Raw genomic sequence first — 27,479 nt, forward strand, 5'->3', positions numbered from 1 at the left:
TCCATGATATGCGGCTGGAGTGCGTGAAGTCGATTGATTCAACGGCTTTTGTCCAGCGCTCCTTCCTTTTTGAGTCCAGCCTTTCCAACAGAATTGTGGCTGAGCTGTTGGTGTCATTGCCCTGGGGGGCGTGGAGGAAGTCGAAGTAGAGGCTTTCGCACTCTTTATCCCAGCACGGTATGTAGGTCTTTCGTCGGCCGCAGGGGATGGAGTGTTTTGCCGCTGATGTTACTGCATCACAAAAGTCCTGGTAGGCTTCTTCCACGTTGTTGGTGTGATGGGAGATGCTGTGTGGCTTTGTTGGTGAGGAGGCTATATGGTATTCTTAGTTAGCCATTCTGAAGTTCCATCGCTTTACAGGCTTGCTCGAGACAGGCATTGTGAGCGTTGGAACCGTAATGATCGAGGGTCGATGTTGGGACCTGGGGAACTTCTCTAGCACACGTCTGTCCGGTTGACAATTATCGGGGTCGTCACTCGCAAAAGCCAGATCGGGGTTTGTACCGTGATAGTGTTGCACTATCCTGTAATGGCTCGATAAGCAAAAGCAATAAGCAAAATATCAAAAAGCCTACACTGGGGGCTTGTCCGGGATGCGAAATTTTTTTTCCAACGTACTTTTTGTTACTTCGCATAGAGTTTGTATTTATAGCCTACCGTGTGAATGCAAAAAATTTTCGTTGGCGTGTTGGTTCAGTGGTTTCGTCTTTTGCCTTATATTCGTGAGGACATCGGTTCGACGCCCATCCGAGTCAATTTTATTTCTTTACATTAACTTTTGCGGTGCACACTAGCTTTTCAAAAAAGTAAGGTTGGGGTTAATTCTTGTATCAATTCGATAAATCTTACTTTTGGACTAGTGACCAGAATCAATTTCTTTTCTCAACTTTTTTAAACTTGACTAGACTAGGTGTGTCTCCGCAGGCTACGTTTTCTTCATGTTCAATGTTTAGATTTGGACCTGGAGGGCGAAAATCGGCTGCTGTGAGGGCGAAAATCGGTAAAAACAGTTACGTGCGCCGCGCTGTAACCAGTAGCCTAATGACTACACTTACAGAAGTATGCAAATGAGACAAAAAGTTCGTGGGAAAAAATGTTTGCGTCCGGGATACCAATATAATGTGGGCTACAGTCCACATCGTGCAAACAAGTGAACTTGTACACAACATAGGAACACAGAAAGGAATCAGAAAGAAAATCCTTTCTGTGTTCAATTTCGTGCACAACCTTTCTCAAAAAAATCACACTTTCTAATTAGCGATAAAACTACGATTAAACTCGCTGGAGTTCGAAATTAAAATCACAGACGATTAAAATTAAATCAATTCCCATTGGCTTATTAAATTTTACTCTTAGAAACCAATATCTCAAAACTTCTAAACAACTTTCAACTTTCATTTTACTGCGTTGAGGAGATCGGAGGATAGAAACGCGGCCACTGTTCGTAGTTACTTTTAATATGGTAATGTCGTTTTAGACATTATTTTTGAAAAATTAAAAAAAGTCAAAAGTCATGCAAACTTGACTTTGTGTGGAGCTATATGTACTTGAGAGGTTACTGTGATTTTTTTATTCATTTCTTACAAGAATTCACTTTTTTGTTTACATTTTTACGGAACTTATGTTTGTCTTGTTAGCAATGTAGGCTAATGCCGATGCTTTACATTTATCACATTCATCATCAACAGTATCATAGCCGATGCGGCCTTTGATGAACTAGATGCTCAGTTCGTAAATTTTTCCAGTGTTCCCTTTGTCGCGCAGTGTCCCAAAGTGTTCTTGGTTGGCTGATTGATGTATTGAAATTGGATATAAATGTTGTTCTTTGTCTGCCACGAGCACGTTTCCCGAGAAGGCGGCCGCTTAGACAGAGATTTTCGAAATCTTCCTTTCTGATAATGTGACCGAGAAATTTGAGTTGCCTTTGAGTTATGTTGTTCAATAGTTCCTTATCTTGATGTACTTGGTTCAAAACTTCTGCATTTGTGATGTGATCAGTATATGAAATCCTGAGCATTCTTCTGTAAAACCACATTTCTGCTGCTTCAATGTTACGCCTAGTTTCTGTGTTGAAAGTCCATGTTTCACAACCATACTGGAGAACAGACCACACTAACACTTTGAGAAGTCGCACCTTCAGAAGAATAGAAAGCTTGCGATCCAATAGAATAGGTCGTAGTCTATTAAAAGCGTCTTTAGCTAGGCCTATTCTTCTTCGTATCTCTTTCTTACATCGTGCGTCCGCTGTTAAGAGAGAACCAAGATAGTTGAAAGAAGACACTTGTTCAATTGTGTTGCCTCCCTGGTGAAGTACAAAGTGGGGTTCAGGACTTTGTTTGGAGATAGTCATGCATTTTGTTTTTTTGTCATTAATTTCAATTCCATATTTTGCACTGATGTCTGAAGTTTTGTTAATTAGTGTTTGTAAACCATCCGGGGATGTCGCTATGAGCACAGTGTCATCAGCATAGCGAATATTGTTTAATGAGATGCCGTTCACTAAAACTCCCTCATCAATACCTTCTATTTCTCTGAGAATCATTTCACTATACAAGTTAAACAGATCTGGTGACATCACACAGCCTTGTCTGACCCCACGTTGAATTTCAAAATATCTAGACAGACCTTCAGGTAGGCGAACTGCAGCTTGTTGTTGGTAATACACATTCTTAATTATGCGCAGGTCCTTGTGATCAACGTTAATGTTGTTCAGCATCTCAAAAAGCTGTTCGTGACGAACTTTATCGAAGGCTTTTTTAAAATCTACAAATGCTAGATATAGGTCTTGCTGGACTTCGATTGCTCTTTCACCAAGCATTCTCATCGTGAAGATTGCGTTGGTTGTTCCCCTGTCTTTCATGAAGCCAAATTGATTGCCCCCTATTTCTGGAAGCAATTGCCTTCTTAAGCGTTGGAGGATGATCTTTAGCAGCAATTTCACAGTGTGTGAGATCAGACTAATAGTGCGATGTTTGTCGCAATCAAGTGTTCCTGGAACTTTGGGTAGTGCAATGAATACTGATTTCAACATGTCCTCAGGAATCACACCACTTTCATATATTCTGTCTAAGAGCTTCCATATGATGTCTATTCCTTCTTCGTCTAGAGCTTTAATCACATTAAAAACACGGAAAGCAGCTGACTCGATGACTAATATAGTCTTTCGCCTGTCTGTTGTTGAATATATACCGGTTTATATTTGTACCGTATACTATTTATTCGCAGCAGACAAAATAAAAGGTTTCTTTCTCTCTTAAAGTATATTTGGTATTTTTTCCCATCATTTGGCAGTTTTTACGTTTGGCATTTTTTGAAATTTCTGTATGGCAACCTTGACCTAAGCTGCAAGCCAACTTGCCTTGGTCGGTAGCCACTTTAACAAGTCGAAATTCTGCCACTGAAATTCTGCCACTGAAAAAAACCCCTACGCTCACCGTTATGGAGAGCATGCAGATGCAATGAGGGCTGCTTATGGTGCAACATCTCTGGACGCAATGAGGAAAGCAACTACATAGAATTGACTTGTTTGCAATCAAACCAGGCGACAATGAGCGACTGGCACTCGCGACACCCCCCTATTCAGGGATAATATGCGTGTCTGTGACCGCAGGGGACCTGGAGCCGAGTTGTTTTGCACGTTGCAAGCACAGCACTTGTTTGAAAACTGTAATACTGAACTTTCATTTTGAACAGTTCTGTGACCTTCACACCAAGTTGATTTTTTCAGTTGCTAACACGGCCACAAATCTCAGCACGTATGTATGTTTAGTGTTAAATAACAGCCTAATAGAAAGTGTTGTGGATTGAATTTGCTAGTTCAAATATATTGATTCCGGTGCCCAAAGCCTCAAATGAATTCACAAATAGCGCAATTGCTAACGATGACATATTAAATATTGAGGAAGTTAATGCAGACAAATGCCAGGTCTCATCTACTGTAGGCAACGAGAGGAGAGACACATGGATGATGATCTGGCCTAACAATAGTGGAAGTACCACAGTGTATTGAATATTTACACAACGTACAGGTACAAAAAGTTGAGCCAGGATTTAGACCAGGGGTTTCCAACCTTTTTACGATCTCGTATCACTTGGTCGCTCTGTACTGCCAAGCGTAGGCTACCACTTCTTGCAGAACAACTAATTTAATCGAATAATATTTTATTCAGAAGAATATTATTGGCTTACAAAAATAACCCTAAAGCACCACAACTAAATTTAATGAGATTTTTGTTTACTGTCAACCAATTGGTCGATGCCCGGTGTAAATTTGCTAACAGCGCATCAAAAGTCATTTCCGGGCGCACCTAGTCGGTTTCGTTTTTTTGACTTGATGTTCATCATAACTGAAAATCGCTGCTCGCATTCCCACGTGGAAGCGAAAATCAGTAGCTGTGGAACAGCATGGGAAGCTAGCGTTGAATATGAAGAGGCCATACTGAGTCAGAAGTTCATTGGAGAACATTCCTTGTAACTGTTATTGAACATTTTATTCCGATCTAGTTTTAGCTTACAACTAGCATTATTCCACGCTATTTGTAGCTTAAGCTATAAAACAGTAGATGATATCTATCAAGAGCAATCGTTTTTTGTAAACAAAATCAGATGAACAAAATATAAAGTTGTGAATCCACGTTTTTGTGAAAAAAAACGGAAGCTACCCGCGTGCCACCGGAAAAACCTTCTCGTACCACAGGTTGGCAACCCCTGATTTAGACAAAGGCAGTTGGAGTTAATTGAGCTAAACTGTTAAATCTTGCCGCAGACTAACACTTTTCAGCTCGAAATATGTTTGATTAAAGTAATTGCATAAAGTTATTGGTATTTGTAGTACCGAACAGGCAGTTTCAGTGTTTAAATTTGACCTATATCGATGCAAATGCGACGCAATTTGACATAATAGCGACGACTTTAACCTCAAGCCTGTACAATGCGGATTTGACCATGCGTTGTGATTCTGAGTGACATTTAGAAACATTTGTTTGCGACTTGACACATAAAAATACAAACCTGAAGTGCTATACAAAAAACGAAAGCATATTCGGAATCAACGAAGAAAATTGATCTCAAAAAGTTTATTTGTGCTATTGGTACGATATGCAGCAGTTTTGGAACAACTCTACTGCTGATTGCTGAAATTCTGTAATTCGACATTATTGTTGGATCTGTGAATGATCAGCTGTGAATCAAGCGCACTCGTGCAGACATTTTGTTCACGTAATGACGTCACAGGTAACGTAGCTTGTGATTGGTTGGCGGTTTCATCCTAGTCAATTTCAGTGGCAGAATTTCGACTTGTTAAAGTGGCTACCGCCTTGGTCCAAGCATCCAAGTTCAATGTCCACCACAGTCCACAGTAGTATATTATAGTACTCTGTGCCGGAATAACTCTGTGATAGAATGAATTTGTTAGAAATTTTGCAATGTTTCAAAACTCCAATCAAAGAGGAGCAAGCTTGGGCAATCTGCTACCAATGTGCAATATGCTTGAAGCTTGAAGCTGAAAACAATTCTTACAAATTACTGTGTGGACCAGAATCAATTCAGTTACATGAAGGGGGCTATGTGACAATCTTTAGCGACTCATCAGCCAGTGAGACAGAGGTGAGCGCAGAACAAAACTGCAGAATAATGACGTTTGCTCCAGAACCCAAACTTATGACTAACAGTAATAATAATAAAAGTTATACCTACACCAAGACATACCGGTACTGGTATGCTGATACTGATATCATCATCATCATCATAATCCATCGTCGGTTTGTTCCCACTGTACTGTACGGTATTGTACTGGGATGCAACCTAGTTCGTACCATGAACAGTTCGTACCTTGAAAAGATCAATTGAAAAAAATTAAAAAAAGCCGAAGTTGCTGATCGCAGTTTCCGCAATCATTTTAAAATTTCCCCCCTGAAAAGATCGAGAGAAAAAATAGCTCAAAACCGAAGTCCGCTGATCGCAGTTTCCGCAACCATTTTTCCGCAGTTTCCGCTAACCTAATACGAACTAGGTTGCATCCTTTCCGGGTGCAACTTAGTTCGTACCTTGAACCGCTGATTGCAGTTTCCGCAACCATTTTTCCGCAGTTTCCGCTAACCTTAATTCTAACCATAGAATAATCTATGCTCTAACCCTAACCCTCGCTGATCGCAGTTTCCACAAACATTTTTCCGCAGTTTCCGCTAACCTTTACCCTAACTATAGAGTAATCTGTGCTCTAACCCTCGCAGATTGCAGTTTCCGCAAACATTTTTTTGCAGTTTCCGCTAACCGCAGTTTCCGCTTACCCTAACTCTAACCATAAAGTAATCTATGCTCTAACCCTCGCTGATCGGGATGCCACCGATGTCGTCCCTTGAACACATCGTTCCCCCGATGTCGTCCCTTGAAAGAAGTGTTGCCAGATGTTCATTTTTTGTCAATTTAAATGTAGGTAAAAATTAGGGTTGTTTGAAACAAACTTTTTCAAGTCGAAATAAAATTTTTGTCACCTTTTCTGTTTTTAGCAAATATCTGAAAAAAAACAACTAGCCTAAAAATTAATTTTTATTTTTAAAATGTAATCGAATAAAATCAGAGACTTTTAAAAATGGTAGCAAGCCTCGAAACAATTTTTTTCCGGCGGCCAAACGTGTCCGAATGAAGCAAGCTGTTCGGCTTCGACGGCCAATCACAAGCACATGGCGGCCATCGGAACTTCGACACCAATCCATATTGATTTATCGCATCAATAAAGTGTATTGTGATGTCACTTGCATCCTGCTTATCTTCAGACATCAGCTGCTTGATCAACCAATAATGTTAACAATTCAATCATAGACAATGCGAGCGTGTATTTTGATTTATCGGGTGCTTTGACTGCTTTCTGATACTTTGTGATTATAAGTAGCAAAATACTTTGTTCACAAGGCCGCTTGCATAAAATTTTTCTCGGAACTTCATGGCGGACAAATGCGGCCGACGGAAAGGCGAGATTCGGCGGACCATGGCCACCTGGAGATGTGGCCTGATTTGTCACACTTTGCAGATTTTGATTACAGCTACTGCTAGTGCTTGACTGACATTTTTTGAGATGTGTTTACTTTTTGCGGTTTCCTAACGACAAAAAACTTTTTTGTTGCCTTGGGGAAGCAGTAGAAAATGAGAAAAAGTAAGTTGAAAAACGCAAAATCAGACTGTTATTGAAAATTAACAGTCTGACTAAAATCTACAAAATCAAATTTTCTTTGTTTTTCAACATGTGAGGATGTTAAAACCTATTGTGTCATCTGGGGAAAAGAATAAAGAAAGCGTAAAAATATAATTTTTAGAAAAATTTATTCGAACGTTCGCCCAAAGTTAGAAAAACCTGGAAATTTCTGCAAAATGTGACAAATCAGGCCGCATCTTTAGGTGGCCATGGGCGGACAAAATGTTGGACTTTGTAGGTTTATCGCGGCGATGGCCGCCTTCAGTTTCGAGGCCTGGGTGCTGGGCAGCCTACCAAATTGATTATTTTTTTGTTTGTTTATCAACTAACTCCACAAGTTGTACCAAATTGAAAGAATAACGTAACAAACACCACAATAAATACTGAAAATGTAATAGCCTACTTTTGTAGCCTACGCTTCAGCAAAAACGCGTATTTCAAGCGAATATCAAGTCATCGAGTCAGCTGCTTATCGGGAAGCAGCTGACTCGATGACTATTATAGTCTTTCGCTGCTTCCTGTCTGTTGTAGATTCTAGTTATGGTGCTATTTTATTTGCATTGTCTATGTTTTGTACCGTATACTTTTCTCGCAACAGACAAAATAAAAGGTTTCTCTCTCTCTCTCTCTCTTTTCGGCAGTGTTATTCATATTCACTCACCCGGGACGACATCGGCATTGACGCTCAACCTGAAATTCAACGACCGCCGCATATGAAGCTTTTTCTGGCAGCGTAAATGATTGCGCGTCCTGATGTATGAGAGGATGACATCGGGGGTACGACATCGGCAGGGGACGACATCGTCGCCACCCGCTGATCGCAGTTTTTGCAAACATTTTTCCGCAGTTTCGCAGTTTCCGCTAACCGCAGTTTCCGCTAACCCTAACCCTTGAGTTTGTTTCAAATTGTTTGGGGAAACTCCGATCAGCGACTTCGGCTTTGTGCTTTTAAACTGCGATCAGCGACTTCGGCTTTTTTAATTTTTTCTCTCGATCTTTTCAGGGTACAAACTGACTGTACGAATGGTTCAAGGTACGAACTAGGTTGTACCCATTGTACTGTCATACTGATACATTGAGGTCAGGGCCGGATTAAGGGTTTATGAGGCCCTGGGCTGAGCTGAAAGTGGGGGCCCTTATCAAGTGACATTTTTCGCTAACAAGGTTATCGATCAATGACGCTAAAAGCATTTCTCAGCAGCTGGAGGCTCCGCCTCCAAACCCCAATTTGTGTGTATTGTGTAGGCTAGTTGGTACTGTGCTTTTGCTGCGATTGGAATCGTAAAAAGCGATTAAACAGGAACATTATTTTTAGAACAACAAAATGAGATAATTTGTTTAATGCTGACTTTATTAGAGGGGCGCAAACTCTCAAACTTACCCGAGCGACGCCACTATTCTTTAGGTACGCCACTGTTCTCTAGTTGTCTTTTTAAAAGCAAAACCAATCATTTTAGAGCAGATCAACAAACGTCTCCGTTTGTGAGATAGGCTATCACTGTTCAAAGTGAAATCGATCATTTCTCCACAATTTTTAGTGGCAATACTTTCAATACAAATTGCTTATAGGCGATTATTGATATACGGTACTGTACGATAACATACATGTTCATTTTGTGCAATACTGTACTGTTCAAAACAAACAATTTAGCCCCAAGAAAATTGTGAGGAAAAACCTGGTTAATTTTCAACAGTACTTCTTCGGAAAAGATTCGTTTTCTGGTTGAAAAACAAATTTAGCAATGACAATAAACTTTTAGTGCTTGGTGTGAATGCTGTCGAATACTTAACACAAAACTGTTGAGATACAGAGCGATCAAAGTATGCTTAATTGTTTCACAAAAAAACTAAACTTTGTTTTTGGCCGCAACTTTATGTATAAACTGTGAATTGTTTGTCAGCTTCACACAATAAAAACAGAATCTTATTCATAGGAGTATCGGCCATAAATCAAAAATGAAACTGCAAACTGGTAGGGCGGTACCGGTGGTCATTTTGTTTGCTGCCCTAGAAAATTGTTGATATTAACTCAAAATGGATGCTTTCTTGCTTTTCTCGCGGCAAAATCACTGACCAATTCTTCAAAATTTAATGAATCCAAAATATCGTGTTCAATTCTTAGAAGCGAAAGATTCAAAACTCGCTCTTGCCGCAAAGAATTTCGAACTTCGTTTTTGATTCTTTAATTTTGAAAAAGATCTTTCTCCACTGCAGTTTTGAGACCATCATACACAACTACATTCCCAGAGCAACGAAGACATTGGGAAAGGTTTCAACTATCCCTAGTTTCAACGCACTTGTTTTTCCTTAGAAGTAAGAACATGTTGAGTTCAACACTGTCTTCCACTTTGTGTTTATCAGAGTTCTCTGAGGCTTCTTTTTCACCATCAGCAGTTTTCATTTTGAAAATTTCTGCAAAATGAACTGATTCAGTTGAAAAATTAGCTTCGAAATCCATGGGATATTCCTTCATCAATGCAACAGTGGCTTGATGAATCTCGTTAGGGCTAAGATCCGTCAGTTTTTAAATGAAACCAAACTTACTTTCGACATCGCGGTATGCTTTCAAACGCTTATCCAGTTCTGTAGATAGTTTGTCAATTATGGCAAGATACACTTCAACTCTAAATTTATCTCTAGGGGAAAAAATCGTTGGCTCTGTAGAGGGCTCATTAAAATGCCTACAACGTTGGGTTTGAATTCGTTTTGAAGAACCTGCATAGGTGTTGGATCTACATTTCTTCTTACCTTTTTCTTCATACGTTTCAAAGTTGGATCTTTCGCTTTTGACAAAGCTCATGAGACTTGTGACAACTGTACTGCATTATTCGAACACAATCCACTTTTTTGAAGGGACAGGTTTGTTTTTTGAAACCTTTCCACAATTGCACTCCACATTTCAAGCAAAATAGCTGTCTCCAGTTGTTACAACTTTTTTATAAATCCTTCTCCTTCGACTTTGCTCTCCCCAGATTGAGCATCATCAGAGGCCAATTCTTCAAGCGTTAAAATGGTCTCACTGTATGCTTTGTTTAATTAATGCACTGACTGCATCATATCTAGCTGATCATCTTGTATCAGATAATGTCTTTAAAACAGGCAAACCATCTAGGAATTTTTGATGGACTTGCCAACGATGAGTAGACGAGACGAGCCATGAATAAAGGCTTTGCAACAATTCAAAAAGCTCAGCGGCAGAACGGCATGTTTCTACAGCACATTTACCGATTAAATTAAGTGAATGTGCTGTGCAAGGCACATAATGAGCTACACTACATTTCTCGCGCAGAAGAGCTTGAAGACCGTTATACTTGCCACTCATATTGGCAGCATTATCATAACTTTGACCGCGGCAGTCTTCAATGTTGATATTAAGCTTTTCCAAAAACTCCAAAACAGTTTTGGCGATTTCTGCTCCTGTATGAGAGTGCATTGGTACAAATTTTAAAAATCGCTCGATTGGACTTTGTTTCGAAACGTATCGTATTAATCACTGTCAGTTGGTCAACATGTTCTAAATCCGGGACATCTGATAAAGCCTACCCAGCTGCCTAGCCTACCAACCGACACGGCGGCGAAATGAAAAAACAGCGCAAGCCGTGTTTCCAGTATTGAATTTTTTTTTTTTAAATTTGTACCATTTCCAGATATGAAAGTAGCAAATAAATATGTTTTTTGTTAAAAAAAATTGAATAACTGGGGCGAGGCAGGAGTGCTGCAGCACCGCAACACATATGGGCCAGCCGCCCCTGCTTGTTTAAGATACGAATTAAAGCAGCAATCTCCAGCTGTGCAACTAAAAAAATTAATAGATTTTTTTCTTTGAGGTGGGGGCCCCCAAAATTGGGGGCCCTGGGCTTCAGCCCAGTCCACCCCCCCCCTTAATCCGGCACTGATTGAGGTACACTCTCTTGGAAAAGACACTTGTCGCTTCAACTTAAGAGAAAGTCTTCTTGATTAAGGACGTGCCACTGAGATCATGTAGCCACGACATATTGACTACAATGCCGCATGTAACAAAATTAGGGTGCAACCTAATTCGTGCTATTCGCCACCCCGTGCAAAAATTAAAGTCGGCGCCTATGAATCAGTATACATGGTTTTGCGTCCGTTTTACATTGTAATTTTGTAGATGCAACCTAATTTGTACCATGAACAATTCATATCGTCAGCTCGTACTTTGAAAAGATGAAGAAAAAAAATTAAAAAAAGCCGAAATCGCTGATTGCAGTTTCCGCAAACATTTTAAAAGGGTTAGGGTATCGAAGTATCGGTTAGGTATCGGTATCCGCAAACAAACAAACTGAAAAGATCAAGAGAAAAAAATAGAACATCGCTGATCGCAGTTTCTGTTTTTCCGCAGTTTCCGCATACATTCTAAAATTTGCGGTAATACAAACATTTTAAAAATTCTGGCAATGATCCTAAGAGTTTGCCGAAGTCGCTGATCGCAGTTTCCGCAAACATTTTAAAAGGGTTAGGGTTGATCGGAGTTTCCGCAAACATTTTAAAAGAGTTAGGGTGTTTCTGCAAACAAACAAACTGAAAAGATTGAGAGAGAAGAATAGAACAAAGCCGAAGTCTCTGATCGCAGTTTCCGTTTTTCTGCAGTTTTCCCAAACATTTTAAAAGGGTTAGGGTTGATCGGAGTTTCCGCAAACATTTTAAAAGGGTCAGGGTTGATCGGAGTTTCCGCAAACATTTTAACCTGTTAAGCGTCACTCCTGGGAAATGAAGTTGCTTTCGTATTGTCATCTTTTTTGCCAATTATCGTGCACCGTGTCAGGGTTACCAGATGGCCTAAATTTCGGACTAAAATCGATAAATTGACCTCATTTCATTTACTGTGTCTGACAGCTATCAAATCATTCAGACATTTAGCTTGAGTCCTAGTTTGGCTGAGTTTTTATGACCTCAGAAAAGTTTTTTGGTTCAGTTCGTATTCCTAGCACCAGTTCCGTGCAGATTGTTTTCTGGGTATCAGCAGATCAAAGGGTGCAACGAAAGGCTATTTTGAGATTTATATTTTTTCTTGCCTGTCTGTCCCTGCATTAATTGCTACAATCGTGCGGCTTTTTTTCGTGCTGTCATTCACATTTTACAAAAATAAACACCAGAAACTAAATGAAATCGATCTTACTTTATTTATTTTGCCAAGAAATGGGGTCCACGTCTTTTAGGCGCTGACAGTTAGGCGCTGGTCTAATAGGCGCGCACACTGTGGCGTCTGGATATTTAGGTGCGGAGCACTGTGGCGCCCGTTCATTTAGGTGCTATTCCTAGTAAAGTCTGTAGATTGTATCAGCTTGGCAGGTAGGGGCGTAGGGCAATGTTTTTCACACAAAATATCATATTGAACAGGAAAATATATTGTTTTGTTAATGCGTGTGCGTTGTTGGTCATGGCTTCAGTGAGTGAAGTTGCTTAAACCGGCAATGCTTTTTCACACAAAATGTTATATTACACAGAAAAGTATATGGGTGAAGCTGCTTGAACCGGAAATGCTTTTTACACAAAATGTTATATTGAACAGAAATATATGTTATGGCTTCCGTGAGTGAAGCTGCTTAAACCGGCAATGATTTTCACATAAAATGTTATATTGAACAGAAAAATATGTTGTTTTTTTAATGCGCGTGTTCAGCATTTATTTGTTGTTAGTCTAGGTTTGCGCCGGCGAAAGCTTTATCAATAAATTATTCAAGTTTCCAAACATGTATGAGTTCACTTTTAGTTAGGTCAAATAATAACTAAACATCAGTAAAAAATGTACCGTAGGCTGTACTCAAGCGGGCGGTAGGCTTGAGTGAAGAGTAACTTAGTTTTCCGTCAAAACCCGGACTAGGTTTAATAACGAGCGAAGTCTCACCATTATGCTTGCAACTTGTAGCCAAGGTGTAGCCTATATGCCCTGTAGAAATGTATTCATGTGAACAGTAGTAGAGCGTCTTACGCGTTCTCGTCACATGGCCAATCCATCCCGAACAGAAGTAATTTATATTTAATCTAAATTACCAGACATTTTTCACACAAAACTGTTGTATTTACACGGTAAAAACATGTCATGTGATCGACGTAGACGCACAATCTTGACATCAAATGAAAGCATACATCTTCAGCTATCCGAAGATGCAAAGCTTTGCAATAAAATTTAAAACATTCTATGTACAACTAGCAACTCCAAACGGTATTTTTTCCAATTTCTAAAAAAATTAAAAATTGGCAGAAAAGTGTACTTCATTATAATTTTTACTACCCAAGCATGATACAATAATATGAAAACATATGTAGTTTAATCGAATGCCAAAACAATTCTGCACATGAGAAAAAATTTACTTTGTTTCTGCGCGCAATGCTTTAGGAGGTACAGCAGAATGATTGGAGAAATTTGGAAAATTTTACGCAAAAAGTTTACGTGATTTAGCCTACAGTCTTTTTGATCGAGAAATTCCAAAGTAAGGGGTTGCCTAGCCAGTTTTGACTGCCAATTCCAATAAGTGAAAGAAAAAAAATCCACTGTGTCCCCATCTTTATGAAGTCCTCATCTGATAACTGCACCGCCAAAATATTTTTTTTTAATTAGCCAAAAAAGGACAGGCAAAGACTATGGATCTGCCATCATTTACATTATTTTTTTGCTTGAAATAGGCTACCTTTTAACCTTGGACGTAGGGATACTTCCTTGGTCATCATGGCAAAAATCCCAAGATGTGTGCATACGTCCGTGGTCGCGAAAGAGTTAACTAAAAATGAACTCAATAATGTTCGGAAGCTTCAATAATTTATTGATAAAGCTTTCACCAACGCAAACCTGGACTAACAACAAATAAAACAATAATAAATCAATAAAACAACAATATATTTTTCTGTTCAATGTAACATTTTGTGTGAAAAGCATTGCCGGTTTTAGCAGCTTCACTCACTGAAGCCATGATATAATTTTCTGGCAAGCTGCCAAGCTGATACAATCTACAGACTTTACTAGGAATAGCACCTAAATGACCGGGCGCCACAGTGCTCCGCACCTAAATATCCAGACGCCACAGTGTGCGCGCCTATTAGACCAGCGCCTAACTGTCAGCGCCTAAAAGACTTGCTCCCAAAACATGCTCTTGTCTAAATGCTAAAGAGATGAATGAAAGGTTCTCTGCACATGAGAGATGTAGGCTACTCAACCCAAGAAGAAATTGAAAATTTAACAATAAACATCGAAAGTGTGCATTGTGCAATAGGAATTGGAGTTCTGCCATGTCTTGTGTTCTATAAAGCCTATGTCAGTTTTATGCAGTTTATTCATAACAACGCAACTTTTATGCACAACAACGCAGTTTTGTGCGTTGTGTAAATTGCTAAAGGGTGTTCGCTTTTTGCTTTCTCTGTTCTGTCACATTCTGGATGTGCTTAATGGTTATGTGCCAATGTTTCATTTTTCTGTGAGAACAGTGAAGTGCTGGATGATAAATGAAACAATTTTTATCATTTTTTCTAAAATTTCCGAATTTCAGACTGATACTGTCTGAATTCCTTCAAGATTACCTGGCAACCCTGCAATGCGCAGAGACTGGTTTGTGTGCTTACAATAGCAGTTTTTTCTTGCAGAATGATTAATTGTTATGTTAAACAATCATAAATAAATAAAAACGTTGAACATTGTTGTGGCACAGTTTATTATTAGTTTAAAAACGGATCAACAGTGTACCGGTACACTACTAATGGCAGATCCAGGGGGAGCGATCGTCTCCCCCCCTAAAACACAGAAGAGTAACTTCATTCAAGATGTATTTGCAAAGTCGGATTAATGTAGACCTACATAATTGTTTTTGTTGAAATCCCCCCTCAAAGGTTACTTGCTGGATCCACCCCTGCTAAGCCGTACAAGTACCTCTGCCAAACCAACAAACTGCATTTGCATTGTTGCTATGACGCTTTTTCACGCTAGATTGATCACAGAGTTTCCAGAGAGTTTCCTTTTTTCATCACTTCTCTTTTCTTTGCGAGAAACGTAATATGTCGTGGCTGACAGATCAATGTAAACAGCTCAAGTCTGAAAACGGCATATGCCGTTGGTGTCAGTTCTAAGTGAACAACTGTAAACGGCTTATGCAGTTGGTGACGCTTAACAGGTTAAAAGGGTTAGGGGTTAAGGTTAGGGTTGATCGGAGTTTTTGCAAACATTTTGTGTCATATGTGTCAACATCGCAGCACAGCAGGGTCAAGGTAGACCAAAACTTTCTTGGGAAAAAGTTATAAAACAGCTTGTAGCCCTGAACATGGACTCTGCCAACCCAATAAATCGCGAGGTGTGGAGGGGAAGACTTCGTTTTCGACAGACAGACAGGCCACACCCTCGACATGAGGATTAATTCATGACCTGTATAATCAAAATTGGTTGATGATGATGATTTTAAAATTTCTGGTAATGATCCTAAGAGTTTTTGTTTGTTTGCAGAAAATTTTAAAATGTTTGCGGAAACTGAGATCAGCGACTTGGGCTTTTTTTAAATTTTTCTCTCGATTGATCTTTTCAAGGTACGAACTGACGGTACGAATTGTTCATGGTACGAATTAGGTTGCATCTACAAAATTACAATGTAAAACGGACGCAAAACCATGTATACTGATTCATAGGCGCCAACTTTAATTTTTGCACGGGGTGGCGAATAGCACAACATGGCAACCTAAAAACTTTCAAACTGCATGTTCTTGTTTGATTTTTACTAAGCGTGTTTCGTAGATACAATTCTCTTTTCACACCTGATTTGTAGCTCGATAATTTACAAAGCAACTTTAAAACAAAGCACAGGAGGTATGTCGTGAATTTGATTGTTACGTTGCTGCTCTGACACTTAACATTTGGCAAAAGTATTTTTGCGAACAGCAGCTCTGTCAATCCAACTGTTAATCAACTGGTCAAGTTGTAACCGTGAAGCTTCAGCTTAATAAACATTTAAAATTAGGACGTGGTTCAATCGCTGTTGCGTCATGGTAGATCGCAAGTAGGTTAAAAATTAAAAAAAAAAATTTTAAGGGAGGCAATGGAAAGATCGTATTTTATTGATTAATAAATCTCATTGTAAACCTAACGAAAGTAACGACTTGTGACAAGTAACAAATAAAACGATTGCAACAACAACAAGGAAAAAACTCGTAGCCACATGCGGTTTGTACTATCCCTTGTTGCGTTGGTTAGTGGCTACCTCGGGCCGAGACGTCAAGTTCATTTTCACAGCAAGCGATTCACTGCCGCGCAATTTCCTGCAGAGGTTTCGACTTTCGAAAGCGACACCGAGTCTGTTCGCAAACTCATTAAGCTAAACGCACGCTGCGTCAACGTAGCAAATTATGTTGTTTTTGGGTGCATTCAATATCTGATGACATTGAATCGACACAAAATGGTAGATTTTTGCTATGTCTCAGTCATTTTTACATTGATTCAACGTCTGCAGATGTTAAATCAATGTAAAAATGACAGATTCTGTCTGGTGTGGGATTGTAGCATCCCTACTCGTTCTAGTGATTATTTACCGTGAAGCTGTTGCGATTTGCATTTAAAAAATGTTTTCCTGCTGCCGATCGCTAGTTCATCTGTTGTTTTATGTATCAATAAAGCATAAAAAGTTGCTCCCACGCAGAAATATGCGTGGGGCCTGGCCCCCACGGCTTAGGCGCCTATGGTTATATCAGTTTTGCTGAACAGTGTATTGTATTAATTTATGCTTCTCAGCCACGTACGAACGCGAGTGGGATTCACTGTAATCTCATCGCGGTAATTTCATCACATGGTAATTACATTGCATACATTGTCATCGCATTGTAATTACATCGCAAGACACCACATCGTCAGTAATTTAATCGTCTTCGTCAACATCCACCCATTTTTTTTTAAAGTGAAAAGGCGGATGATAAAGTAAATGAAATCCATTAAAATTCAAAGTTCAAAGTTGTTGTAATAAGCAAATTAAAATGAAGTAACCATATTAAAAATAACCTAACCCTAACCCTAGCCGCAGAACGCAGCTAGTGAGATAACGCAAGAACGCAGCTGGTAGCCTACGCAGCTCTCATACTGCAATGTAATTACCTGACGATGTGATATACTGCGATGTAATTACCATGCGATGAAATTACCACGATGATATTACCACGATGAAATTACTGCGATGAAATTACCAGACACCCGCGAGTGGAGAGAATAAGATTCAAATAGCCTACTAACAGAATGGAGAACTGTTGGCTTGGGGAAGCCAGCGACCACATATGGCCTACTAGTTTAGGAGGCCATTTTACAATGGCCACTGGGAGTGTGAGCTCTACATGGAATCAGAAAAAAATGTCTTATGGTGGGCTACTATCAGCATACCAAATTATGAGAAATTTGTGTTTTATCTTAAATATCTTTCATTCTTTCTGTAATTATGCTCCTGAATAGTGTGACATAAGGGCAAAGGAAATTCATTTTTTAATATTGATATTTGCAAGTTTATTTCCACAGGTTATCAAGATGCTTGGCCTTGCTCTGTTTGCTGCCTTAGATCATAACGTCATGGTAGAGGAAGAACAGGTGCTCTCGAAGGAGATGGATAACCTGATATCAATCATGACCAGTCACTTAACTGCTGAAACATACATCTGTAGCTGTGCTTTGCATGATCAGACATGCCTTGAATACATCATATTGGTAAGCACCATTTCCCATCCAATTCAGCATCTTTTTCGAAACTATTTTGCAAAAACCTTTCTAATCTCTTGATAATTCTCAACTCTGATGTGCTGAGCTGAAATTAGAATTTTACCATCGCGTTAGGATTTAAATTCTGTTCCTTTTCTAAAGTTTTTTTTTATGCAGTTAAGTTTCTTCAAAATAGTATGTGTAATCATTGGCATCGGTTTTTTACTATAGTGAAGTGAGCCTATTTCAGGGGGGCGAGAATTTCCAGCTAATTCTAAAAGCAATTTCTAAAAGTTGCATATTTTCAGTCTAAGCGATTATAATGCACTATTTGTGGACCCGCATGTCAGTATGTCGCGATTGTCTTGCAAAATTCTGCGCATTATTTAATTTGGTTGCAATTGTGAAACGTTGACCAAACGCCCTGGAACTGGGTTTTTTTTTTTTCGGTCATTTATCGGTCATTGACGGATTTTTTAGCAAAATGTCCGAAAAAATTATGGTCAATTCGATCAAAATGTCCGAAAAAATATATAGTCAATTGACTAAAACAATGAAAACTATTAATACTACAAAAAGTGCTCAATGCCAAGCAAAAAGGCAAAGCAGAGCGAATTAAAGGCTTCAGATAGTAATAACTGTATATATTTGATTTAGTCAATTGACTATATATGACCAAAAATGACTAAAAATGACCGAAATAAATAAAAAATGACCGAATTTTTCAAGTCATTTCGGACAAATGACCGAAAAGTCTCAGCGAAAAAAAAAACACAGCCCTGGAATGACACACAGCCTTCTAATTTTACACTGGCAATTACCGAGGTGATAGGTAAATGCTGAAGTAGCCTAATTGTGCAAAATATGCAATATGCATTGTCTCGGCAAAAAAAGTGCCAACGCAAATATTGAACATGGTGTTAATTGCCGAAACCCATTTAGCAAATCAACTTTTTTACATTGATTCAACACCTGTAAACGTTGAACAACAAACAATTGGTTAACTGAGGCAAAAAAATATGTGTCCAGTAGCAGAAAGTAAAATTATAACTTGTTATGTGAATGTCGATGTCATTGAAAATAAGTGAAGTGCAGCCTTGAAATATCAAAACAATTGAGTTCAAACAAAAAGAGACATAGGCGTCGAAACAAGGTTGGCCGAGTGGGCGGCGCCCACCCTGCCGTGAAATGAGGGTAGGCAAAATATGTTTCGCCCACCCTGTTTTCATGACACTTATGTTATTTCCGTTTTTGTTAAACACTGAATTATCCAACCAACTGCAGCGCAACCGGTACTAGGGCGAGACCAATTGGGCGACAAGCCAAGTGGGCGACGGACCAAGTGAGCAACGGCCAAAGTGGGAGACAGTAGCGAAAGTTTAGCCGTTTGAAACGGTGGTGACATATAAAATTTATTATCAATCCTCCACCGTAAGAAAGAAAAAAATAAGCAAAAATATACCAAAACACAATAAACACAAATAATTCGCACAACAAGGATGGCAGCGAAAGACCAAAAGGTCACCAAAGTCAGCTGCCACCCAAACATTTAAACAAAATACCAAAATTAAGAACATTAACGCATAACACAATACCAGCACTTTACATAATACATTAACAGTGGAATAACACCGGGCAACATAAAAACAAAAAAAAAAGTGTGCAGAGAAATAAGCAGATGATATGTTTCAGGAGTGATCATTGTTAAAATTCTTTAATAAACATTTATATTTTAATTTAAAAGCATTATAAGACTTATCTTGTATTTCTTTTGGTATTTGATTCCATAGTTTCACTCCATTAAAACATAGCATCTTCTTACCAGAGTTTGATGTTGCAGAAGGCAAATATAAATCAATCTTTTGGTTCTGACAGGTTTTATGATGGTGAATTTCGTTTACAAAAATAAAGCAGCCAGCAAAGGCTCGGGGTAGTATTTTGTGCACATATTTGTACATAAATTTTTTAATCTCTAATTTAATAATATCAATTCTGAGCACATTAAATTAGTGATAAAGAACAGTTGTATTTGTTGACCTCGGCAAAAGTAAGCAGGATCGGATGAACTTGTTTTGTAACGCTTGAAGTGGAGCAAGCAATGTAGAGTTTGCTTTTTCCCAATTTATAATCGACTACTGGACAAAGCATAATATAAAGTTTGTAACTAATATTGTTAATGGGGCAATGTATCTCAGCTTAAATGCTATGCCGCAGACCTTTGCAAGCTGCTTTCTAAGATTAATAATATGACTATCCCATGTCAATCGCTCATCCAAAGTTGCACCTACTTTCTACTTTAATTTCTCATATTTTTCTGTAAATTTTTTTTGTATGATCAACTGCCTGCATTAACGACGTCTATCAAAACAATTGTTAGATGCCTGTAAGGCCGGTATCCCACGAGGGCGAAGAAAGCAATAGGCTGTATCCCTATCTGTGACAAGGAATGTCAGCACAAGTACAATGATTTTCTATACGCTGAACCTGGCAGTGAATCAATCCAAAGAGCAAATAACATAATGGAATACCTAGATATGAAACGTAGGGAGAGCTAGGAGGAATCTGTCCAAGGTATCCTACCTGCTAATGTACAATTGTACATTAGTAAATAAAGCTTGTGCTGATCTGAACCACATACTACATGATCGCGTATGCATTCTCAATGTCCCAATCATGCAATGCCTACCATCACGGCGCCCTTGTTTAAGGCATGCTGCAAAACTCCAGCTCTCTGATTTCAGCACGTCAGATGCCTGGTTCGTGGAATTAAGCACTGCACCAAAAATAAAATCCCGCCTTGTTCAATTTGATATCTGTCCTGCCTCCTCACTCCCACTTGGTTCTGAGTTTCAGAGACGGGAGTGAGTGACACTAAACCAGTGGTTCCCAACCTTTTTGTTGTCACGAACCCCTTTAGACAAATTATTAATTCTGCGGACCCCTACCTAAATTTGCCTGAAACTCAATTAGCATACTATTGACTATAGCAAAGAAATTTATTTTCACACGAGTCAGTTCAATCACAGTACTATTGACTATTGTAATAATTATGCTACTCAACTACTGTACGGTGTCATATTGCATTGCCGCTTTGATTCCTGCGGCAAATATCAGGTTATAGTGTAGGCATATTTGTAATTTCGTGTTTTTTTGTTAAAAGCAAAAACTCACTTGTTTTTGAAAGAAAACATGATAATATTAAAAAAAAATTAGGGTGGCATTTTTTCTGAACATTTTCGGGGCACGAAATCCAAGATGGCGTCCAAAATGGGGCACAACAATAATTATGCAATATTTTCGCAAGTATATAGGCTACAATTCCAAATAAAATATCTGAATTTATATGTTTTCTAAGCCAAGAAATCTAATGGGATCATCGAATTTAGGTTACATATATATAGCCTATGACATACATGATACATGTGTCAAACCCCCCCGCGCACCTGAAACGTATGCTACGGTAAGCTTCCTACGTAATTTTGTAATTTTACACCAAGGACTGTATTAACTTAAATGCGTGCATTTTTCACAAAGAATACGTAACTAGAAAGCCAATGAACTGATCTAAAGACAATTAAACTTGAATTAATGTTCGATCCTTTAAGTCGTATGACACGCGAAAGATGTAAGAAGTCTTAGACCTTCTGATTAAATAGCAGTTATCGTTAACAACCAACATCTACGGAATTTATAATATTTATTGAATGTCAAAGAAAGCAATTCATCTTCAAATTTTCAGTCTTCATTTATCACTGGTTGGATAGTTTTGTTTTTACAGCTGAGACCACAGCCACAGACTTCTATACATGGAATATTGTTCTTGCGGCAGCTGCACCTTCCTTCGCATCTAAGTTTACACCCGCACATTATGAATTGCAATACTGCTTTAGAAGCTGGTGGATTTAAACAACGATCTGGCGTGAAGTGACTTGAACCTGCATCAAACGTCCAACCAAATGCAGTTGGTGCTGGAAGGCAGGGATGGGCTTTGCTAGCTTTTCTCCAAATCAAGCATACATAATGAGCCCGGCGAATGTGCAAATCTAGTGAATCAGACGTTGGTGGGAGGTTTTCTCCTTCGACTGCACGATTGGAGAAGAGAAACCAACGGAGGTCATTCACTTTCCTGTAGATTTTGGATCGATACTGTTGATGGAACCTCAAGCAACAACGTAAATTGTGTGACGTCATAATTGGTAGGCGTCGTGTTCTTAGTTCTGCGTTCAGTGTAATCATTCTTTAGTTGCACCTAGTACAGTTGACACGTAATATTTGTTTTCCCTCTCACTCTTTTGTTAACATGGTGGCAGCGAAAACTTTAAGTTGAACAAATGAAAGAAGTTAACTGTTGAAAGTATATTGCTTAAAAAAAAGATGGCAAATAATAACTTTAGAGCGCCCTGTCCGTTAGACTTACGTGATCCTAATTTATCAGAAGCATACAAGAGATGGAGGCAGCATCTAGAAGTTTATTTAAATGCAAGTGGAGCTTACGAAAAAGCCGACAAAATAAAAGCAGCCATCATACTTCAATGTGCAGGACCACAATTTATAGAAGCATTCTTTCAGATGAACTTCGATGAAGAGGACGACAAAAACAAACCAGACGTTGTTTTGAAAAAGATTGAAGAATATTGCCTTCCTAAACAGAACACAGTCATGGAAAGTTATAGATTTTGGAAAGTGCAATATCAACAGCCTTTCGACACATTCTTAACTGAACTCAGACAACGAGCTGAAGGATGTAACTACAAAGAAGCAGACAGAATGATTAGGGACAAAATTGTTTTTTCTATTCCAGACAAATTACAACAAGTTTTGTTGAGAGATCCGGATTTAAATTTAGAAAAAACTATTCAAATATGCAGGTTGGACGAAACGTCACAAAAACAAGCTAATGAAATGTCTCTTCAAAAATCTGAATCAATAATCCAGAAAGTGCAGAATCCAACACCATCGAAACCACAAGACAACTTTATCAAGAACTGTCCACGATGCGGAAAATCTCATCGCCACAGGAACTGCCCTGCTTATGGAAAAAAGTGCTTGAAATGCAACAAGATGAATCACTTCAGTACAGTCTGTCGCACTCGTATTCACTCTATGAAAAGGACGAATTCACTCTATGACAAGGAAGAGCAAAAAGGTAACTGCGAAACTTATGACGATTTTTTATGCTATGCGTTGAAACATAACGAGACTCGCTTAATGGTGAAACTCAACATTAATGGACAAGACGTCAAATTCCACTTGGATACTGGCGCTGATGTCAACGTTATTCATGAAGAGAATGTTCACAAACATCAAATAACTTTTAAACCCAATGCTCTAACCATGTAGAACTCTACACAAGTAAAATCGATTGGTGAAACAGTTTTGCATGTAGTGAATCCTAAAAATAAGGAAGTTTATAAATTACCATTCACAGTTGTAGAAAACAAGTTTGACTGTTTGCTAGGACTAAAGTCTATACGAGATATGGATCTTATTATAAAGTAAACTTCAATAACTTTATATCTCAAGTTAAACAACTTGACCAATTTGGAGATTTAGGCACAGCAAATTTAATTGTTGATCCAAACGTGAAACCTCGAATATCACCATGCCGAAAACTTCCCTTTGCCATTCAAGATCAGGTCAAAGAAGAAATCGAACGTCTCGTGAAGCGGAACATTCTATCACCGATTGACAAACCCACACAATGAGTAAGCCAAATGGCTGTAGTAAAGAAACTTAATGGAAAATTACGAATTTGCATTGATCCACAACCATTGAACGCCGCTCTACAGCGTGAGCATTACAAACTACCTACCATTGATGACGTACTCCCAAAGATGAATAAAGCTAAAATATTCAGCAAACTAGATGTAAAAGAAGCTTATTGGCACATCAAGCTGGATGAAGAGTCAAGAAATCTCACAACCATGATCACTCCATTTGGACGATATCAATGGAATAGATTACCTTTCGGACTAAAAGTGAGTAGCGAAATCTTTCAAAAACGTCTCAATCATGCCCTTGTTGATCTCTCCGGTGTGATAACGGTAGCCGATGACATTGTTGTAGTAGGTTGTGGTAACACGAGTGAACAAGCTGAAGTTGATCACGAAACCAACATCAAGAAACTGCAAAAACGTTGTCAAGAGCAAAACATCATTCTCAACAATGAAAAAGTTGTAATCAAGCAAGAAGAAATCACTTTTATGGGTCACCGAATAACTAAAGAAGGCATTTCAGCCGATAAAGCAAAAGTTGAAGCAATCATGAAAATGCCTGCCCCAACAGATATACACGGTGTGAAAAGATTTACCGGTATGATTCAATACTTAGCAAGATTTATCCCTAACTTGGCGAATGACCTGGAACCAATCAGAGTCCTCGTAAGAAAAGGTGCAGAATGGAATTGGTCAAGTGAGGCCGAAGAAGCTTTTCAAACAATCAAAAAGAAAGTGTCTGAAACATCACTGTTAGCTTACTTCGATCCCGAAAAAGAGCTTTGTTTTCGGGTAGACAGCAGCAAAGATGGTTTAGGAGCCGTACTGATGCAAGAAGGTAAACCTATTCAGTATGCCTCAAGATGCTTAACATCCGCAGAACGTAATTGGGCTCAAATAGAAAAAGAAGCTCTTGCTGTAGTATTTGGTTTGGAACGATTTGACCAATACACTAATGGCAATACGATTCTGGTAGAAAATGATCACAAGCCTCTGAAAATCATCCTAAACAAGCCTCTAAGTCAAGCCCCAAGAAGATTACAAGCATTGATACTACGGCTGCACAGATATAATTTTACTTTTCAGTATGTTCCAGGAAAACAACTTATTTTAGCTGACACGTTAAGTCGAGCTTACTTAGATATTCCTCTCGTCAATGTCAACTCGATATCAGTCGACGGATTTGGAGATATACCCGATCTTCTGGTAGAAGAAGTAAGAAAAGCTTCCAATGAAGATCCCGACATCCAGAAACTATTAGAAGTTATTTAAAGCGGATGGCCAGATCACCAAAATGAACTCGAGGTATCTATACGACCATACTTTTCTTTAAGAGACACTCTAAGTTGCCACGATGGCATTGTCCTAAAAGGACAGAGACTTTTAATACCAAAAACTCTCAGACATGAAATGAAGCAGCGCCTTCACAAAGCACACTTAGGATGTGACAGTATGATGCGCCGTGCTCGAAACACCATTTTTTGGAAAGGCATGTGTAAAGAAATTTCTGAAATTGCTAATTCATGTGATGTTTGTCAAGAATTTAAGCCAAAAAATCAAAAAGAAACGTTAATTCAACATGCCGAAGGTAAAACGCCGTTTGAAAAAGTTGGTGTAGACCTTTGTCACTATCAAAACAAAAACTACTTAATCACTGTTGATTATTTCAGTAATTTTTTTGAAGTTGATGTTTTACCAAACTTAACTAGTAGTCAAGTAATTGCATGTATGAAGAAATCGTTTGCTCGTTATGGTATACCTAAATGTATAATAAGCGACTCTGGTACTCAATTTACTTCCTATGAATTTCTTAAATTTACAAAAGAATGGGGTATCACACACAACACCTCATCTCCAGGACATCAACAAAGCAATGGGAAAGCTGAATCGTCTGTGAAAATTGTAAAAAACTTGATTAAAAAGTGTATTCGTGATAATTCAGACCCTTATTTGGCATTTCTTGAATTTAGAAATACTCCACAACAAAGTACTAATTGTAGCCCCGCTGAACTTATGTTTGGTCGAGCAACTCGCTCTATCATTCCTTCTGTTAACTCTACCCAACGTACTTTTGATCCTTCGAAAAGGATGAACCGTCAAAAGCAGGTGAAACAATCCTACGACAAAAATGCAAAGGATTGAAGTGTCCTCTATCCAAATTAATCTGTTTATTTCCAACATCCGGATAAGCCTGGCTGGTTTAAGGGTCATTCTATTATAATACAGTCACACTGTGTAACCCATCCTCTCAGAATTTCTTCATTTTTTAATATGTTAGAGCTACTGGGAAAAGATGAAGATTGGCATTTACGCTGTCAAAATCCATCAAGCGGTTTTCAAGATATCGACAGTTACATTTTTGCCACTAGGGGCGCTGTTTTCGCATCACAAAAACAAAAATGGCTTATAATTCTTATTTTATAAGATACAGAAATAATGAAAATATGTATTCTTATAGTTTTTGGGGCAAGGAATTCAAATATGTTATTACATTTGTGAAAAAAGCAAAGGGAAACACTTTATTTTATTGAACAAAAGTTTTGGGGTGCTTCATTTCAATGCCCCATATCTCAAATCTGCAAAAAGATTTTTTCCCCCAACCAATGCTAAACTGTCAAGAAAAGCTACCTGCTTCATGTGCAAAAGTATGATAAATATTAAATACGTTTTGTTTCAAACTTCTGCAATTGACAAAAATGTTTCATTGCTATATTCACAATGTTTTCAATCAATAGACTTGAAGTGTAATACATGATCACATTTTATTCCATTTGAATTAAGGCACTAATGATGCTCTACAGTAGCAGAGCGAAATGCATATGCCATAAATAGGGCTCTGCTGTTTCTCCATGCACTTTTAATAAAAAATACATGATCACACAGCATATGCAATATGCATTATGATGTCAATCATAGTAAATATTCTGGAGTAACAAGATATCCAGGCTATCTGTTTCATGTGTAAAAGTAAGATAAATGTAATTTGTTGCAAAATTTTGCAATTGTCATGAAAAAAAACAACATTTTATGAGTACTTCAAAATACACTTCTACACAGTACACACTAGTTAGTGATGCTATTTATGATTTGATATATAGATTGAATGTAGAGCATACACAAAACTGCAATATATCAGGATTAAAAAGTGCCAGTGATAAGTCAAGGAGAAACCAAAATAATGAATGCAAGATTTCGCAGGGTTGATCGGTTTAAACTGGGGCGGTTTAAACGGCCCGGTTAAAACCTGGTTTAAACCGGGCAGTTTTGACCACCTATTACTGGTCAAAACCCCTTTAGTGTATGAATCAAGTTGCTTTTCAATTGAATTAAAAATATTACCCTCCATGTTATTGTTTAGTAATGATGTTCAACTATATTTTGTTTTGATCAGCAATAATCTAAATGCTGGATTTGGAACAAAAAATATTCAATTTCTTTGTTTATTTTTGATATTTCAATCAGTTGGTATTTTAATTATTGATATTTCAATTGCGTGGTTATTTTAATTATCGAGAAAATTCAAATTCTAACAATAAGTTTCTGATAAACCAAAAAATGCTTGATAGAACGATGAACCATTTGCACAGCCAACTGAAGTACAAGAATTTATTCCAACATATTTTTTTTTATGAAAAACATTTGCCATAAAATTTGCGCAACATTTGCCCTCCCGTTGCGTAGCACATAAGACGTAGCATGACATGTAATTAAGGTAGTAGTCTTAACGCTGTTTGATGTCTTGTTTTTGGCGGTGCTGAAACAAGAGAAAAATCCAAGATAAATATAATCTTTCGTACAAATTTTACAGGCAGCCATCCGTGGCTGCCTGACAGGTCGGTATTGGCGGCCATTAGGGTGGTCCAAAAAAAACTTTTTTTGTAAATGTTAATGTCTCACCCTAAAATAT

The 27,479-nt window shown here is 38.4% G+C and overlaps 1 protein-coding gene across 1 annotated transcript in view; it reads left to right on the top strand.

Moving 5' to 3' along the window:
* The first annotated feature begins 5,316 nt into the window (after positions 1–5,316).
* Positions 5,317–27,479, top strand: part of LOC145782571 (protein spire homolog 1-like) — a 118,033-nt gene continuing 95,870 nt past the window's right edge. The window contains exons 1-2 of the mRNA XM_082594382.1: positions 5,317–5,604; positions 17,682–17,867. Of these exons, the coding sequence (XP_082450508.1) occupies positions 5,401–5,604; positions 17,682–17,867 (390 nt within the window). The 5' untranslated portion in view covers positions 5,317–5,400. The remainder of the gene's footprint in view (positions 5,605–17,681; positions 17,868–27,479) is intronic.

The sequence above is a fragment of the Aplidium turbinatum genome, chromosome 13, assembly GCF_918807975.1.
Source record: "Aplidium turbinatum chromosome 13, kaAplTurb1.1, whole genome shotgun sequence".
Taxonomy (NCBI): Eukaryota; Metazoa; Chordata; class Ascidiacea; order Aplousobranchia; family Polyclinidae; genus Aplidium; species Aplidium turbinatum.